The 16831-nt window shown below is 40.5% G+C and overlaps 1 protein-coding gene across 1 annotated transcript in view; it reads right to left on the reverse strand.

Annotated features, from left to right (window-relative positions):
- cgnl1 (cingulin-like 1) overlaps positions 1-15820 on the reverse strand; it is a 30677-nt gene extending 14857 nt beyond the window's left edge. Inside the window, exons 1-8 of the mRNA XM_079837587.1 lie at positions 15695-15820; positions 11752-13431; positions 11553-11647; positions 9703-9808; positions 9228-9329; positions 8779-8927; positions 8156-8297; positions 7474-7686 (exon numbers count right to left, since the gene is read on the reverse strand). Of these exons, the coding sequence (XP_079693713.1) occupies positions 7474-7686; positions 8156-8297; positions 8779-8927; positions 9228-9329; positions 9703-9808; positions 11553-11647; positions 11752-13386 (2442 nt within the window). The 5' untranslated portion in view covers positions 13387-13431; positions 15695-15820. The remainder of the gene's footprint in view (positions 1-7473; positions 7687-8155; positions 8298-8778; positions 8928-9227; positions 9330-9702; positions 9809-11552; positions 11648-11751; positions 13432-15694) is intronic.
- Between the last annotated feature and the right edge of the window lie 1011 nt (positions 15821-16831).

The following is a 16831-nucleotide window of genomic DNA, read 5'->3' on the forward strand; positions in this document are numbered from 1 at the left end:
AAAAAAAGTTTTGTGGGACAGTTTCACCCAGAGACCCAGAGAATGATCTTATATATGATGCTACAAGCAACACAATCACAAATATGTTTGTCACAAATATGCAAGACTATATACACTCTAAAAAAGGGTTCTATATGGCACCAAAAATGGTTCTTGGCTCGTAATCATAGGGGAACCTTTTTTAGTGCTATATAGCACCAATTTTGGTGCTTCAGTGGTTCTTCAGCGGTTCTTCAGAGGTGCTATATAGCACCTTAGTCAAATAACCGGTGAAGAACCTCTGAAGAACCTCTGAAGAACCAAAATTGGTGCCATATAGAACCTTTTTTTTTTTGAGTGTACATACACATATACACACACACACACACACACACATTTTTATATATATAAGGTCAGTTTACCTACCATTGAATTTATAAATTTTTAGAAGCTGGTTAAAAGTAAAATTTTAGACCGTAGTGCAGGAGCTGCAGTACACATCAAGTCAATGAACTCCTACAACTGAATGTGTCTAATGGAAAAGTGAGTGTAGGGCAACAGGCCTCCGACCTTTGACACACTCTTAAATGATGTGGGCCAATATAAATGCAGTGAATCACAGGCAACAGAGGTGAGGTTAAACTGAACGACCCTGTACGATTTATTAGCACCTTCCATTAAGAGTCAGCTAAGCATGTCTCCTTCAGTTTCTCAATGACTCAACCTGACACATATACAGTTTCCTGATTCCTTAAGCCTTTTGACGAGTTACGGGTTCTGCAGCCGTTTCCGAACGTGAACGAATTCCTTAATTAAGCTCTGCTCTGTTGGTGGCTGCCTCTTTGTTTGGTTTGGGCTTTTGCTCAGCCAGTATTACAGAGCACTCGGCGTTCTTCTTCGCCAACTTTTATGAATAAGCGAGACTGTCCTGTAGAGCTGCTGTACGTGTAAATGCATTGTGCCATTTTAAACTCATTCAGCATTTTAGACACCCATGGACAAAGGCACCTAAAACAACACTTCCAGAACTCCTAATGGGGTTTTCAGCTAACAAACGGAGACAGCTGTCATCCAACGAAGGATTCTTTATCCTGTTGATGACAGCTCAAAGATTACACACAACACGGATGGTCCCAGAACTGGATGAGCAGGTAGATCGTTTGCTATGCATGAGAGAATGTCACCCAACTGGTTTAACCATCCACTGTGAGCAACTGTGGACAAATACAATACTCCAAGTACAGTTAAACAAAAATTCAAGTTCTAGCCAGTGTTGTTTCAGTATCACTGAAATACTATTATATTTTTTTATTTACATTTTCAATTAGTTCTTATTTTCATATTTTCCATTTTATTTCAGTTTTAGTTTAGCACATCAAGTTAAACGAAACGAAATGTTGCTCTGGCAACTAGCTGAAATAAAATAGTGTATTTTATTTCATTTAACGTTTATTTTATTTCAAGAAATGGACATGTTTTATATTATTTTAGTTAGCTATAATAACAAAATGTGTTCAGTCTACTTTCTACAAATTTCTAAAATTCACAGAAGTAAATGCCTTAGATCAAGAAAATATATATGTCATGCAACAGGTAAGAGACACCATATTCTTTAGACAGTGTCTAAAATACCTTTGTGTGTGTGTGTGTGTGTTAATGTAAGGTCATTCCAAGCCTAACACAGCAACTCATAACACAGTGACTCATTAGCAGACCAGGGTGGATTTATGTCAGTTCTGCTTGCAGTTCAAAGTCCTGAAGCCCCTCTAAGAATCCTTCCCTCTCTCTCTGCTGCCCTCATTGGCCAGTAATTCTTAACTCATTAACTATGATACCTCCCAAAATAACCATGGCCACCCGCCCCAAAACAAACCCAAACGTCTGTTACGCCACACTACCCACCCCTAAACTACAGAGGCCAGAAGGTGGTGCCTCGCTAATATGTACCTAGCGTAAGACAACATACTCTATGCTTGCAAAACTGCAGAAGATAACCCACACTGACAAAGTTTAGTAAACAGTGGCCTTTTAAAATTTAAATATTAACGTTTTTTTGTCTTCAGAAAAGCTGCAGCTCGACACGAGATGGCTTATCATGATGTCTGTGTCCTTCAGAGGTGGTTACAACGGTTTAATTGTGGCAATATTCTCATCCCTTTACTTGGAGTGAGGCATTTTACTACTGATAAGCTACAGGACACGGGATGGTGCTGAGAAACTGTTGCATTGGGGAAAATGATGAAACTCTTTTTTGTATTCACACGTTCCTTTTCGCTCCATGCCCCAGTTCCTGCAGCCAGCGCTTTGAAGAGCAGAAAGAGATAGAAAGGAAAGGGCAGAGAGGACCAATGTCTGTTTCTGGGCTTCTTTTCTTGACAGAGGCATTACAAAGACTCAGCAAGATTTGAGAAAGCAGTGTCCTCTGAATGGTGCTCCAGCTTGCTAGGGCTGTTTATGTATAGTTGGGCATTAACCATCATTGTGAGTGTTTAAAAAGCTCAAGAATAACAATGGCTGGAGAATCACAATCAGTTCATGAACTCCAAGCAAGGACACGGAACGTCCTGAAGCTTTGCGGCCCTAAATCTTCACAGCACCGTTTATTGCCTAAACCATCAGTGAAACTAATAAACCTGCCTAAAGCCACACCAAATGCATGATTTTCTCCTTCACATGCAGCACAGTACTTCCAAAGAGCTAAACCTCTCTAATCCACTCTCAAATCAAGTTTACATGTCAGATTTATAATCTGGCGGGGTACAACGTAATCTTAAAGCCATCCTCAATGCGAAAGCAATCTAAGGTATTTAATCACAGGTAAACCCCAGCACCAAATGTACTGCCATTGTCACACCACTTACAAATATACTGCTGTGCTCTAGAGTCAATTTCCCATTAAAACACAATGACCTTCATAAATAAATCACATGTACCAAAATCGTTACAACAAACCATAACTGTGCACAATGTTTCAAACTAGATGAAGTGCATTTTGTTCTGAAATATCACTGTATTGACTACTGTTGCCTCAGCTGGTGTAAGCAGTGATTTCATCCACATTATACTCACAATGTGCAAAACTACAGGAAATCCTGCTTTCCTTGTGTCCAAAATTCAGCTCTGTTTTTACCACAATGAAAACAACCAAGCTTGTGTTTTCACTGTGGGACCAATTAGTCATCTATTCCTATGGTCAACCTTTCAATGTGACCCCTGTTTACATGCCAGGCACTTTTCTCAATAAAAGTGCTGTGACTCGACAGAAAGATAAGAATACACAACCATAGAAACATAAGCGACAGGTCATCCGAGGTACTTGAAACTTTATCAGCCAGGCACAAAGTGTTCAGCCTTTGAATACCACAGCAACACCAAAGACTCAAGCTTCACTCTGGCTCCAAACAACACCGGGTCTGTTTCTGCATCCTGATGGTATTCGTTACAATAGCTTCGCTCCTAAACAAAGAGGCACATACACACAAATGTGCCGAAGCAGGACGAAACGCTGAGGACGGGCGAGAGGTGCTCAAGCTGGAAATGAAAATGTGCTGCTTGAAAAGCACTGGCTTCTTTCCAGCTGCATAAGACGCCTGTAATAACCTCCTCTCGCCCTTCAGGGAGGAAGAGAAGAAACCATACTGTATTCTTTGAATGAGGGTGGCAAGCAGTTACTGCAGGGGTTCAAGTGCACACAGATTTCAAAAGCAAAGAATGCATTCAATCTTGTGCATGACTTTTTGACCAAGCAGTTGTAGAGTCGTAAAGCTTTGTTGTGGTGAAATGATTATGTGTTAGGAAAGTATGCATTAGGACACATTACACTACAAATGTAAACATTTGAACTTCTGGTGATCGGAGTGATCAGATCCCAGAACTTTTTGGAATGTGTTCTACTGCCAAAACTGCTAAAGGAGGCCATAGAGAAAAGTTGCTGTTTTCACAAATGGTGGGGAACAGAACAGCAAAACGGCAGATGTCATATAACAATGCAAACATGGTGGATATGGTATATCCAGATCATATCCCATAGCCAGGCTATTTTCATTCAGTTTTGTACTCTACATATACGTTTCAATATTCATTTGTTTATAAGCTACCAAAAGTTTGGGGTCAGTTCTGTTTAAAAAAAAAAAAAAAAAAAAAAAAATTTATACTTTAATCAGCAAGGACAGATTAACTTGATCAAAAGTGACAGTAAAGACCTTTATAATGTTACAAACTATTTCTATTTTAAATACATGCTGTTCTTTGTCTTGCAATTCCTCAAAAAAACGCATCACAGTTTCCACAAAAATTGCTGCACAACTGTTTTCAGTTATAGTATTTAAGCAATGTCTTGTGTCGCAAATCCAATGATGCTGGTAGTGACGATTCTCTCTGACAAGTCAGTGATCTGAAGTGTTTATTCACTATTATATTTATTAACCATTTTATATAAGTATGGCTCGCTTGGAACCTCAACCAAGGTGGTACACAGTGGAAACCCCCCCCCCAAAAAAAGTGAGCCGTACCGAGACGTACCATGCAGTGAAAGGTTGGGCCAGGTTGGGCAAATTACTTTCCCAGCCACCCCCTTAATAAAGCCAAATTCAAAACACACTTTATAAACACTTTAGTCACACAGATGGTGTCATGAGACTGGGTGTGATTGTAACTTAAAGCGACTCATCCATTGTTTTCTACACACAAAGACACATTTATTTACCACTACTTTCAATGAACATTAAAGATATATCTGCCATCATGATCTACTCTCTCCCATCTTTAAGACCACAGCCAAGAAGTTTGGACTCATTTGGAGACTGGGCTAAATCCTTAGCTTTGTGCTTCTGTGTTTAATCCCATAAAGACTGGCGGTCTGAGGACCCCCTCTGCTGAGCTCGTGGTGGGGGGTTTGTAGGGTCCAGGACGCTACACTTTTTAACAGCAGGGGACTTTGGCTCTGTGGGACAGTGAGAACAATGGTAGAATAATCCAGGCCAGTGCTGGACTGAGCTCAGACTGTAGTGAGGACCCTGCCATGGCCTAGTTACACGCACAGTGTGCGTCACGCATGAGGGCTGCTGTTTATATGTAGACTATGAACTGTCACAGTACTCGCTTATAATCATTCTCACTGCCCATCAAGACACTGAAATGCTGCAGACTGAGCTTGTTGTTATTAGGCTAAAGGGTGAGATGTGGACTAATGCAGATGCACATAATCTCTTTGAAGCTCATATTTGCTTTCATATGGCTGTTCTTCACTGTTTTTGCGCTTTTTTCAATGTCACACTATCTCCTTCTCCACTTCCCCTCTCCCACTCAGGCATCCAGCTGAATCACCACAGAGCAGGCCGGAACAGTTTGCTATCATCACCTGAGGAAACACACCACGTCCTGTGAGACTGTCGGCTCCCCAAAAAGCCCCGAGGAGACGGTTACCGCTCTGTATCAGCCACAGCCCACAAAACAAACAAATACAGCACAGTGACAGCGCCACACTCAAATACACCAAAGGCTACACGTCCTGATAACAGCAACCGATGCAAGATGATCTGTTTTGGATTTCAGTACTGGTTGACTGATAGCGGTTGTTCAATGAACATAATCTCTATAAACTCTTTCTATGCTCTTTCTATTTCCTTAAAAAATCCTGAAAAAAAGAAGAAGAAAAAAATCACCATAAATTTGAAGCAGCTGTTTTCAATTTTAAGATTTCTTAAGCTGCAAATCAGCCAATCAGAACGGTTTCTGAAGGATCATGTGACACAAAGCCTTGATCAGAGATTTCTTTCAAAAACAAAAAAATGGTAGTAAAAAAATACTACCTGCAACCTTTTGATATAAGAAACGTTTAAATGCACTTAAAAAAGTTTTTGATTATGACCCTATGTAACACTTAACAAAATATTAACTCATTATATCTCAAATAAAGACATAATATAACATATGATGACACATGTAATATATGGTTTTTGTGAAGGAATCCATTTACGAATGGCAGTGACCAAGGCAGACAATCACCATATTACAGTATGTCACTTTGCAGATATTCCACAACCAGACACGCGCCCGAGAAAAACAGCTGACCAACGGTAACACACTGATCTGACAAAACACGAAGAAGTGTCATTTGCCGTTGGTCGCCGTTTGTAGGTGCAGTGTGAATTGGCCTTAAGAAAACAGGGAAAGCTATTGGAGCAGGGAGAGAATCCCTTCACAAGGACGTCCAACCGTTGAGAATCAGGAATCTCTTGCTGAGAGGGGGACAGTGTGACCCCCCACTCCCTTTCTGATCCCCCTCCTGCTACTGGGGCAGAGCAGTACCTTTATATGCAGCAGTAAAAGTGGACAAAAACAAATTGACCATCTACATTTTTTACGTTGCTGGCTGCCTTATAGAAACATCCACGAAAGGTGTACTGGGAAACCTGGGATCAGTGGTCTAAATCAAACTAACCTTTTTGTACAGAACTCCTCCCATTGTGTCATCTGTAAGACCCCTTGTCTGCACAGTGACCCACTTATTGGCCATGTGCAATTCCCTCAGCTATTTGCATATGAAACAATCCCATCATTCATTTTCAAAGAAAGAGAGAGAGACCAGCTAACCACCCCATCAGAGCCTCATTAGATTAGTGACGGCCTGCCACTGCAATTAAGCAGCGCTAAACTCCATTTAGTGCTTCACCCTTCAGTGTTCCTCCACATGGGGCCTTCCTATCAACACCAACTCCATAAAGAAGAGGCGCACGGTAACACTCGTTTAGCCTTGTGGCTTGGTCACTCACAAAAATATCCAGAAAGCCAACGTCTGTAATCTGTCTATTTGTCCACTTCTCAAATATCTAACAACAAAACCATCCACTATTCTTCTGACATCCGTTCGTGCAGCTGTTTCAAAAATAAGCACAATGAGTGTACAAACCAGGTTTACTGTGGCACCTGACCAAGATTAAACTCTTTGTCTGTTTACTCCTTTAAACTGAGACGACAATGCCCTCCTTTGGACAGGAAGTTCCTTTGTTGAAAAAAGGAAGTGAGCTAAGAGGGAGGCTGAAGGGGTTCCACCTACTTGTGGACACCTATATGTCCTCAGAATGTCTCTTTCACTCCTTCTCTTCCTGTTTGTTCTGTTTTGTTGTACTGTGCGCTTTTCCCTCATCTGAACAAAATCATAATGATCAACTGCTGTAAGTCACTAGGAAATTAATTTCTATTAAAAACTGACAAACTATAAATAGCCGAATGTGGTCCCAAAAACAAATCAGAGCATGCAATATTGTATATAAATATATTATGTGTGTCTTAATATATGCTATGATCATAGCATGCTAGACCTGCATAAAAATACTGCTTATATGCCACTTTTAAGTGAGGCCAGGAAATGATAGGAAGGGATGGATGGAATAGGATCAGGAAATGTTTACACGGTTTCTAACATCACACAAACCTCTGCTGTTATTGCTTTATTTGTAAGCAGTTCAAAATGTAAAGAGCCAGATATATCACCTGTTTGGCTTCCTCCACAGCCGTTTGTAGCTTACGGATCTCCTTTTCATACTGCTCCCTAAGTTTATCCACCTCCTGATCGTGAGTTGCCACCTCCTCTTTCAGAGCTCCTTTAAGGGCGGTCAGCTCCCTCTCACGCCTCCTCAGCAGCTCCTCCTGCTCCTCTTTAGAAAGAAGCAGGTCCTGGAGGTCTAGTTTCAGTTGCATGAAGTCCTAGAAAGGACAGCACATGGTTAGATGTTCTGTCATCATCCTCAAGTATGAATTAATTTGAATATGCAAAGTACCTTCTGTTATGAAATAGATTGCTGAGGTGTAAAATTTGCATGGGAAATATACAGCTTTCCATGACATTTCATGTGCCTCAATAGAAGTTATAGACTAACACTACCGTTCAAAAGTTTGCAGTCAGTAAGATTTTTAAATATTTTTAAAAGAAGTGTCTTATGCTTGCAATGGCTCCATTAAATATTGTGAAATATTATTACAATTTAAAACAACAGTTTTTTTATTTCAATACATTTTAAAATGTAATTTACTCCTGTGATGCAAAGCTGAATTTTCAGCATCATTACTTCAGTTTTCAGTGTCACATGATCCTTGCTGATTTGTTCTTATTATCAATCTTTAAAACAGTTGTGCTGTGTGTGACTTTTTAAGATGATATGTTTTGACGCTGTACCTCCATCATGGCCTCTTTGTCTGTGATATCTGTTTGAGATTGCTTGGCTCCATCCAGCTCGTCGTGCATCTCTGAGAGCTGGTCCTGCAGGTCTCGGATCTCAGTCTGGTACTGCTCTTTCTCCATTTTTACCTGGTAGAGTCTGATATACACACAAATATACTCAGAATACCTGCATTCTGAAGTGAAACAAGAGCCAATGCAGACATGCCTGATAATCTGCTGAGCTCATGTCCAAATAAACCATATAGGATAATTTACACCTTATTTTGACAACCTTACACTGCTACGGGATGGAGAAATCCCAGAAACTTGCATATCTAATGGTAGTGTAGATTTTCACAGCGCTAGAAGGATTCATCAGGTAAATTTTACTTTTGCTCCAAAGTTCATAACGAACACACAGACAGATGTGTTATTTGTGAATGTTGGCGCAAAAGTAAAATGAATAGGTTAAAGAAGGGCCATGCGGAGTTAAATATAGTAAAATGTGCAAGCTGATCTATTAACATATGACAGTTACACTTATTTTTTTAATTAAAAACATTACAGGTGTTCCATTTTTGCTGAACTTTCTACATGCACCGATTCTGTTTGGGTCCGTTCACAAGAAAGTATCTTACTCCTCCACTGTAGTGCGCAGGTCAGCCTCTGTTTTACTAAGCTTGTCCCGCAGTCTGCTGCACTCGGCTTGACTCTGTTCCAGCTCTCTCCGCAAATCTTTCATTCCTGTTCCCGCCTTCAGCTGAGTCTCGCTCAGATCACTGCTCTTCTACAGGGAGGGACATAATAAGAAATGACAGTGAGGACATGAAATGACAGTAACCTTACTGAACCTTCAAAATCATGGTCTGTCTGAGACACTGGGTGTCTTTTTTTGGATTTAAGGCCCAGTCTTTCTAATAAGCCAGTAATTGGTTAATTTGATTATTGATCTTAAGGGGTGATAGGAGTGGGATTTTCGGTCAACACGGAAGCTTCTAACAGACTGACTAAACAGACAGAGCAGGGGTCCAAGGTGCAATTGATGAGTCAAAGCAGTAGAGGTATTAGTGGAGAGAGAGAGTTTTACCTTGCTTTCATTCTCAAGCTGTTTCTTAAGACCAGAAATTTCTTTTTCCAGTTCGGCTTTCTGCTCCTGAAGGTTTCTAGCCTGTGCTGCAAGGTCTGGAGCCTGAGAGAGAAACATTATTATTATTCACATTTTGGCAGATTCTCAAGAATAATCTCTGATCTAAACAGAAATATTTCAAAAGATGGGAAATTGTAATGCTTATTCGTATGCTGATCTTTTCATATACAAAATGTCATGATTTTGTAGAAGTGTTATATGAAAATACAATAAAAAATAACTACAGTGCAAAAGACTAGGTTCGGATTGTGCTCGCAAATGTTTAAACATTAGCCACGACTATGTCGTTCGCCAAGTAAATAACCTCAGCCAGTCTTTATACTTTCTCCAAGAGATAGACTAAGTCCCTCTTATAAGAGGCTCACAGTCTTAGCTGTTTGTTGAACCCAATTACAATGCCACAACAACGGCTCACTTTGTTGTCGCCTTGCACGTTTCCAGCGGCCCGTGACTTCAAGGTCTGGATTTTTTCAAACACCAGGTTGACCTTCCTCTTGGTAGTGTCATCGTTATCATTGCTCCTGCAAAACAAAAACCAAAAGTGCTCCTAATTCACCTGGATGGTTTGAGAGTCTCTTTCTCCCTGGCAACTTGTGTGTTGATAGAGCGTGTGTGCCGACTGGATCTGAGTATAATCCCTGACATTTCTGGGAAAAATCAGCCTGGCTCTTTGCCTGTGTGGAAAGTACAGAGTACTCAAGCTTTGATGTGTCACCTTATGACCTGCCCACCCTAATTATTGCCTTCTTTTAACAAGTCACATGTCTAGGAATGTGTGTCTGAGCAGGGACGCGGATGCCCGCATGTTCCCAGGGCACTGGAGTGATGCATCAGGGAAAAGCACAGAACATTGGGTTTGTGCCATGCGTATACAGCAGACTAAAGCGTATCATTACATTTCACAAAGACAGGAGAAACTAACAGACCAGCACCGCCTCTCCTTCAAAAACATACATACACGTCCCGCAGAGCAGCCTGTTATTAACAGTTTCATGACGTAAGCCGAAATGTCGCCATGTCAGAACACTGTTGGCGACAATATTGTTTTGCTCCATTACAACCACCATAAACCTTTAACCTGGTGCATCTAAGGCACGTGCCGTTGAATGGTAACTAACCACTACCTCATGACAAAATCTTGTCTGTAGGGCTGGTTAATAATGGTTGCTATTGACCAGAAGATATCTGATCCTAGATCTGCAGGGCTTCAGAAGGATCACAGATACTCGTGAATAATCCGCTCTGCTCACCTCCCTCCACACATCACATGAGGAATGCAGAGAGGGCGGAACTTTTGACATCAAGAATATGGAGTTCAGAAAGGGCACGGTTTCAGCTATTTCACTAGAGCAGGCTGGGCTGTTGGGCACCTACACCATGCCTTTGAAGCTGTGCAGTGATCATGTAGGATTAGATGAGAGAAGGAAACAGCTCTGCTTTGGGTGAAAATTTAGTCCTTCAAGCAAAATAACAGATTTTAGTTCTTGGCAGTGGGCTAAAACCGTTTATATTGGGCGAAGAACTGTCTAGAATATCTTGTAAGTAGCTTTTTTTATGAAAGTTTATCTAAATAAATGACTTGTCATTTTGATTGTTTTGAGATGTTAGAGCAGGAACATCAAGAACATGTTTTTTCCTTAAAAGAATGAGATAGAAGTGTGGGGGTTGGAGTTGTTCTGTACTGTACATAAATGAAGAAATGTAGGGGAGGTAAAATTCTTGTACTGTTATCATTATGTGTCAGACTACGTGGAAACTACTTCAAATTCCAAGTAAAATCTCACTTTTAAGAAAAAAGAGTGAACACTATTGAATAAGAAACAACTCAAAAATGTCAATGTGCCAAATTGAAGTTTAAACTATCAAATAATTCAACCTTTTAGGAATAAGGCAACGTTTTAAAATGTCATGTGGTGCAACTCTCCAAAAACGTAATATTTATTAAATAACTATTATATTTATATCTTTTTTTAACAATAAAGAAAATTGTTAAGAAAAAAAGTTTTTAAAGTAATGATCAATATGTGCACACTGACATGACATTTTTAGATTTCCATAGGCATTAAGTCTAAAAAATTTTTTAGAAAATGGTATATGAATACATGATATTATAGATTTTCCATTTTCCTTATCATGGAATCTCATTTGTAAGTGACCACTTAAAAAGTATGTTAACAAAAATATAGCAAATTTAGCTTTTGTTTCAATCTTAAGTTGTTGAAATTACAAAAAAAACATACATAATTATTTGTAAAGTGCACTCACCCATCTTTGAGGTAACTGAATAATATCTGCTTAGCAGTCTCTTCATTTGTTTGTTGTGAAAGCTCTTGTTGACCTTTCAGAAGATCAGGTGTCACCTGAGCAAAAAAAGAAAGAAAGAAATACATGTAATCATACATAAAAATCAATGACTGGTCCCCCCATTATATTGGAATAACAGAGGAAGTTCATCCTTTCTTACCTGGGCATCCACTTCAGTGCTCGTCGCTTTGGCAGAAGGACGAGAAATTGATCCTGTTTTCAGACTTGACAAGCACTTTATACTCTGTGATGTTTTGGCATCTTCATTTTTGTTCTCTACAGGTGCTACAGAGGGCCGACTCTGAGGATTCTTATACCCCAAAATAGCAGCTGAAGAGTTGGAGACTGTCCCCTGAGGAGAGCCTGGAGCACTTTTGACTTGGGTTACATTTCTTAGGCTTATCCTGGGTCCAGTAGTGGAAGTTGGCGACAAGGGGGAGGTCTTCACTCCAGCAGCCTTCTGCAGGAGCAGTGACGGGCGAAGAAGATGCTCTGTAGATCTGCCTCGATTCCTGCTAACCTCATCCAAGTAGTCAGCATCACCACCAAGAGCAAATGGCATGGCGCTATCAACACTCCGGGAACGCTTGCGGTCTTCTGGGTTAAGTCGATTCCTCCGCCCTGACCGACCCCTGCGTTGTTGAGTCTCTTTGCTGTCAAACTTCTTGATGAGCTCATCCACTCCTGGGATGGAGCCAGTATCAATGTCGCGCCCTGTACCAGGCAGGAAAGGGATGTAGCGGCGGTTCTCATGGCGGTTGATAGTCTCTGCATAAAGCTGGTCCAACTGGTCTTCCTTTGTTGGTGTGGTGGAGCCCATAGAGGAGTTACGGGAGGAGGAAGACTGTAGCACCGGGCCACTGGAGTCAACACGGCGCAAGGGCAACACATCTGGTTCACGTCGACTTCGTTCCAGACTGGAGTTGGTGCTACTAACTGAGCTGGGAGGTCTAGAAGAGGCCTTGGTCTGGTCGCTGGGGTTACTGGCTACTGTAGATGCCTGAGGAACTGGAAGGCGTTGTGAGGGTTGAGACTGAGTCTGGTAGGGCACTGGAGTCTTAAAAGGTGGCTTGACCTGAGGTTGCGTTTGAACCTGGGGTTTGACCTGAGGCTGGGCCAGAACATGGTCTTTGGTCGGACCTGCTTGAGGTTGAACATTGAACGGAAGTGTCTGGGGACGAACCTGAGGTTGGGCGTGTCCCCTTGTATCTGGAAAAGATGGTTCTGGAGCTAGGCTGGCGGATCTGGCTTGGTTCCCAATTGGAGAGTTGGCTCTGGGTAGGGATCCTGGGTAGGGATTGAGAGTCTCGGCTCTGGGTAGGGATCCTGGGTAGGGATTGAGAATCTCGTCTACAGGTAGACTTCGAAAACTATCGAGAGTATTGCTCTCAGGATCATATGGCTTGAGAATCTCTGGATGCTTCTGGAAATTTAAAAGACTGGATTGCTTCTTAGAATCAGAAGTTCCATTGTGAGGACCTCCATGAAGCTTCGGAGACTTAAAATCCACATATGGGCCTTCAGAAAGATTCTTCCTGGTTCCTTTGAAATCATATTCGTCATAATTGTTTGGGTTTTCAGAATCCATATATCCATTATTGTTTTGAGGGTCCGCATAGGGGTTTGGACCTCTATCCTGGTTATTGAGGACCACATAGGGGTGTCCATCTATGCCTTGAACTCTGATACTGAGGCCGTAAGTACCATTGCTCTGGCCTCTTGTGCGGGAAGGCTGCGTATAGCCTTGTGATAGTCCAGTGTTTGGCATGCCGTTAACTCTGTAAGACTCCATCATGAACACTGAAACAACCAAATCCCCCTCTGTGGATAAGGCTCACCTCTGAAAACAAAGCCATACTCTCATTATTACACAAGAAGTTTGTAATGCTAACAATATCTTTGCATTTCTAAAAGATCCCAATGAGACTGTGTGAGAAAATTGTATTATGCCATACAGTTGTTGTTTTTTTAAACCCGAGTTAAGGTAACTGGGCTAAATTTGTGTAGCAAAACCCAAAATCAAAAAAGTCAAAGTAAAGCGTTTAGCATGATCCCTCAATACAAACAAAGGTTGTTTGGACAAATCTAGGACCTTAAAAGCCTTTTAAACAGATCCTTTGCTCAGGTTTTGGAATTTATTCTGAGACAAACATTGATGTTGGCACATGCTACGATCTTTGTAGTTTTTCCAAGGAACTTGAGTTAGATGAAAAACGTACAGTATTTTACGACATTAGATACAGTACAATAATGAGTGTGCCAAGCATGCAGACAGTTTCAGCCCAGTCGCAGACTTTATAATCTTATGCACATTGACATTGCTGACAAAAGCTAACAGAGACTGCAGTGTAGGTTTTATTTAAACAAAAACAAACATTGGCAAAAAAAAAACAAATGATGTCACTGTAAAATATGGGGGCTGTGTTAGAAAGATAAGCAGACGAAAAAAGCAGAGGAGGTCAGTTTTGTATTCCATTGTCTTGAAACAGCTGGTGACTATTATCAGCTGATATCTTTATTGAAAATAACCAAAGATGTTTTCAAGTAATTTGGTTCTTCAAGTACAACTACTTCAACAAGTCTAACTGTAAACAATCAAAACCACCCAGCTGCACTCATACTATGTGTTCGTCAGTGTAATCATGTCTCAATTAATGCCAAAGAATTTCAGAGATACGCAATAAGCAATAGTATTGTGCCTCAGGAATAGCAAAACACAAAGATACAAAAATATCACCCCACTACAGGCATCACACCAGGCAACAAGCTATTATCAGTTTCCTCTGGACCCCACTGATAACATCCTTTCACCTCAAAACCAACAAAAGATTGCATTAGTCATATTGATGTCTTTGTTGCAATGTCTCAGTATGACCAAAGCATGCAGTGTATTACAGTGCATGCAACCTGTGAGATCCCTAAGGGCCTGACAATGAAGAAAACAAAGACGGCATTGGTTCATTTTCAATGGGCAAGTAAAGAATCCGTTCAGTGAAGAATGAAGGCGACACTAGAGACTACAGGTTGAAAGCACAAGATTGGAAGACCTAAAGTCTTGAGGCTAAAAAAGCTACTACAAAAACATAAAATGAACATCATAATAAAGCAAGTCAAAACAGAAAGTCCTTCTCGTTGGCCGCCACACTCAAGAGAGCAGAAAGGACTCAAACTTTCCAGTACCAAAGAGGGGGATGAGAAAGAACAATAAGGGCGAGTTAAAAGCGGCAAGCCCCCTTATCCATAAGAAACAGAGCTCTGGTGCAGAAAAAAAGAATATGACACAATAGCCTCTTTCAGCTCCTGTATCACATGTACTATGTGCAGAGGAACTCAATGGTGTTAATGTAGCTCCTTTCCTCTCATTGTGCCTACTGGAAATGTGTAGCTCTGACAGGGAAACTAACACAGGCTCTTGCAGCATGGCCTCCACCTGCATTCCACTTCCAGGGAAACTCAAAACAGAGTTTTCTGGTGAAACCGTTTAACTAGCAACTCCTCAACTTTGGCCCTGATCCAGACCAAAAACAAGGCTACAGCTACCATATCTACAAAAAAAGTTCAACAAAGAGATTTATGGATAATCATTCTCTAGATGTCATCTTACAGTGAACTTTCTTTTGCTTTTACATATATCAGGCAGATTTCATGGGTACTATTAGACTAGTTTAGTTTAAGATTTGTTTTATATATGTTTATTAATTTACATTTTGGTTTACATGACACAATCTGATTATAATAATGCAAAAATAATGCAAAAAATAATTGTAGGTTGCATTTTTATGCATTATACAGCTAAAACGTACATGATTGAGCCAAAAGTTTGTTTTCCATTGCTTTCTGTGCAATAATTAATGTATTGCGTAATTAATACCAAACATCATCCCATATGCTCCAAGAAATATAAGTGCAGTTTTAATAATATAGCCTACCTGTTTTCCCCATACAAGAACATTGCCTGTTTGTGTGCTCATTAAAGTTTATTAATTTATTAAGTTTCATTTCAATGTTTTGAAAACTTTAGCTCAACTGTTATGTCGCCCATAGACTAGCAAATTCTCACACTTTTTTTGTAATACACAAATAATCCAAAAAGCAGCACTTACCGCTGTCTGTCTTTCAAGATGCGTTTACTTGTTGATCAAGCTCTGTAAAAAGCTATGACACAAAGCGAAAGCTCCATCTCCTCTCAGCTGGCCAAAGTCACTTGTTGCACGTCTTGTTTTCAGACTAGTTTTACTTCAAGCACACGGACTGTTGAAGAGCGCAGAGCCCCGCCCACACCCCCATCACTCACGTCACTCCTCCACCCACCCGCTGCAGGCTGATTCACGATCAGCTGATCTGCTCAACATGACCGCCGAACACCGCTCATTTCGCATTTCAGCTGATCTCAAGACACAAAGGCGCAGCCGCAGCCAGAAACTGGGTGTAGGCCGTCCAAGTACTGGCGCTCCAGTATCGGTGAAATCAAGGGTTTTCATCTGATAATGAATTATTAAGAGACATTGATCCCAGAATATTTTAATCATTGAAGAAACCTGAAAGGACATTCAATAACCTAACATTTTATTAAATATTATAAAACGAATAGTTAAAAACACCTTCCGTTCGTGCTAAAATCCACGTAACAGCTTTCACAGCACCCATAACGGATCAGATCGTTATTTTCTGTTGCTGTAATTATTGTAAATAATAATATTAAAAAATGAACGCCCTCTCAAGTCAAAAGATGCGCTCGTAATCACGACTTCAGAAGTGGGAAATTTCCGATAGCACGTGAGGCAGCATACAACTTCATGCGCGTCTGTTATATGAATGGTTTAAATCTATTTTGTTTTGAACATTGCTTTATTCACTTGAATTTATCAAGAGCCTGCTAAATCTTCTGCACGTTCCCTTCATCGGGTGTAGCCCACGCTATTGATTTATTTTTGTTTTCCCAGGTTAAGCATTAGAGCAAGAACAAGTGTAAAAACCCAAACAAAATAAGTAATATGAAGCATAAAAATAACAACTTGCTACTTCACTTGTGAAATTAAACTTGAACTAAATAAACTTGTTCATGATTAGTGACCCAATAATGTCCAGAAGTACGCTTACCATTTGCTTTCATGGGGGATGAATTCAAAACAACATTTGTGTTTACTGATGCTTTGGCAGAGCGAGAGTGAATATTTCGTGATAGAAAGATTTACAAAACCGTTGTAGTAAAAAACGGTCTATCTAATGTTACAGACATT

Source organism: Gobio gobio (assembly GCF_949357685.1).
Source record: "Gobio gobio genome assembly, chromosome: 2".
Lineage (NCBI taxonomy): Eukaryota > Metazoa > Chordata > Actinopteri > Cypriniformes > Gobionidae > Gobio > Gobio gobio.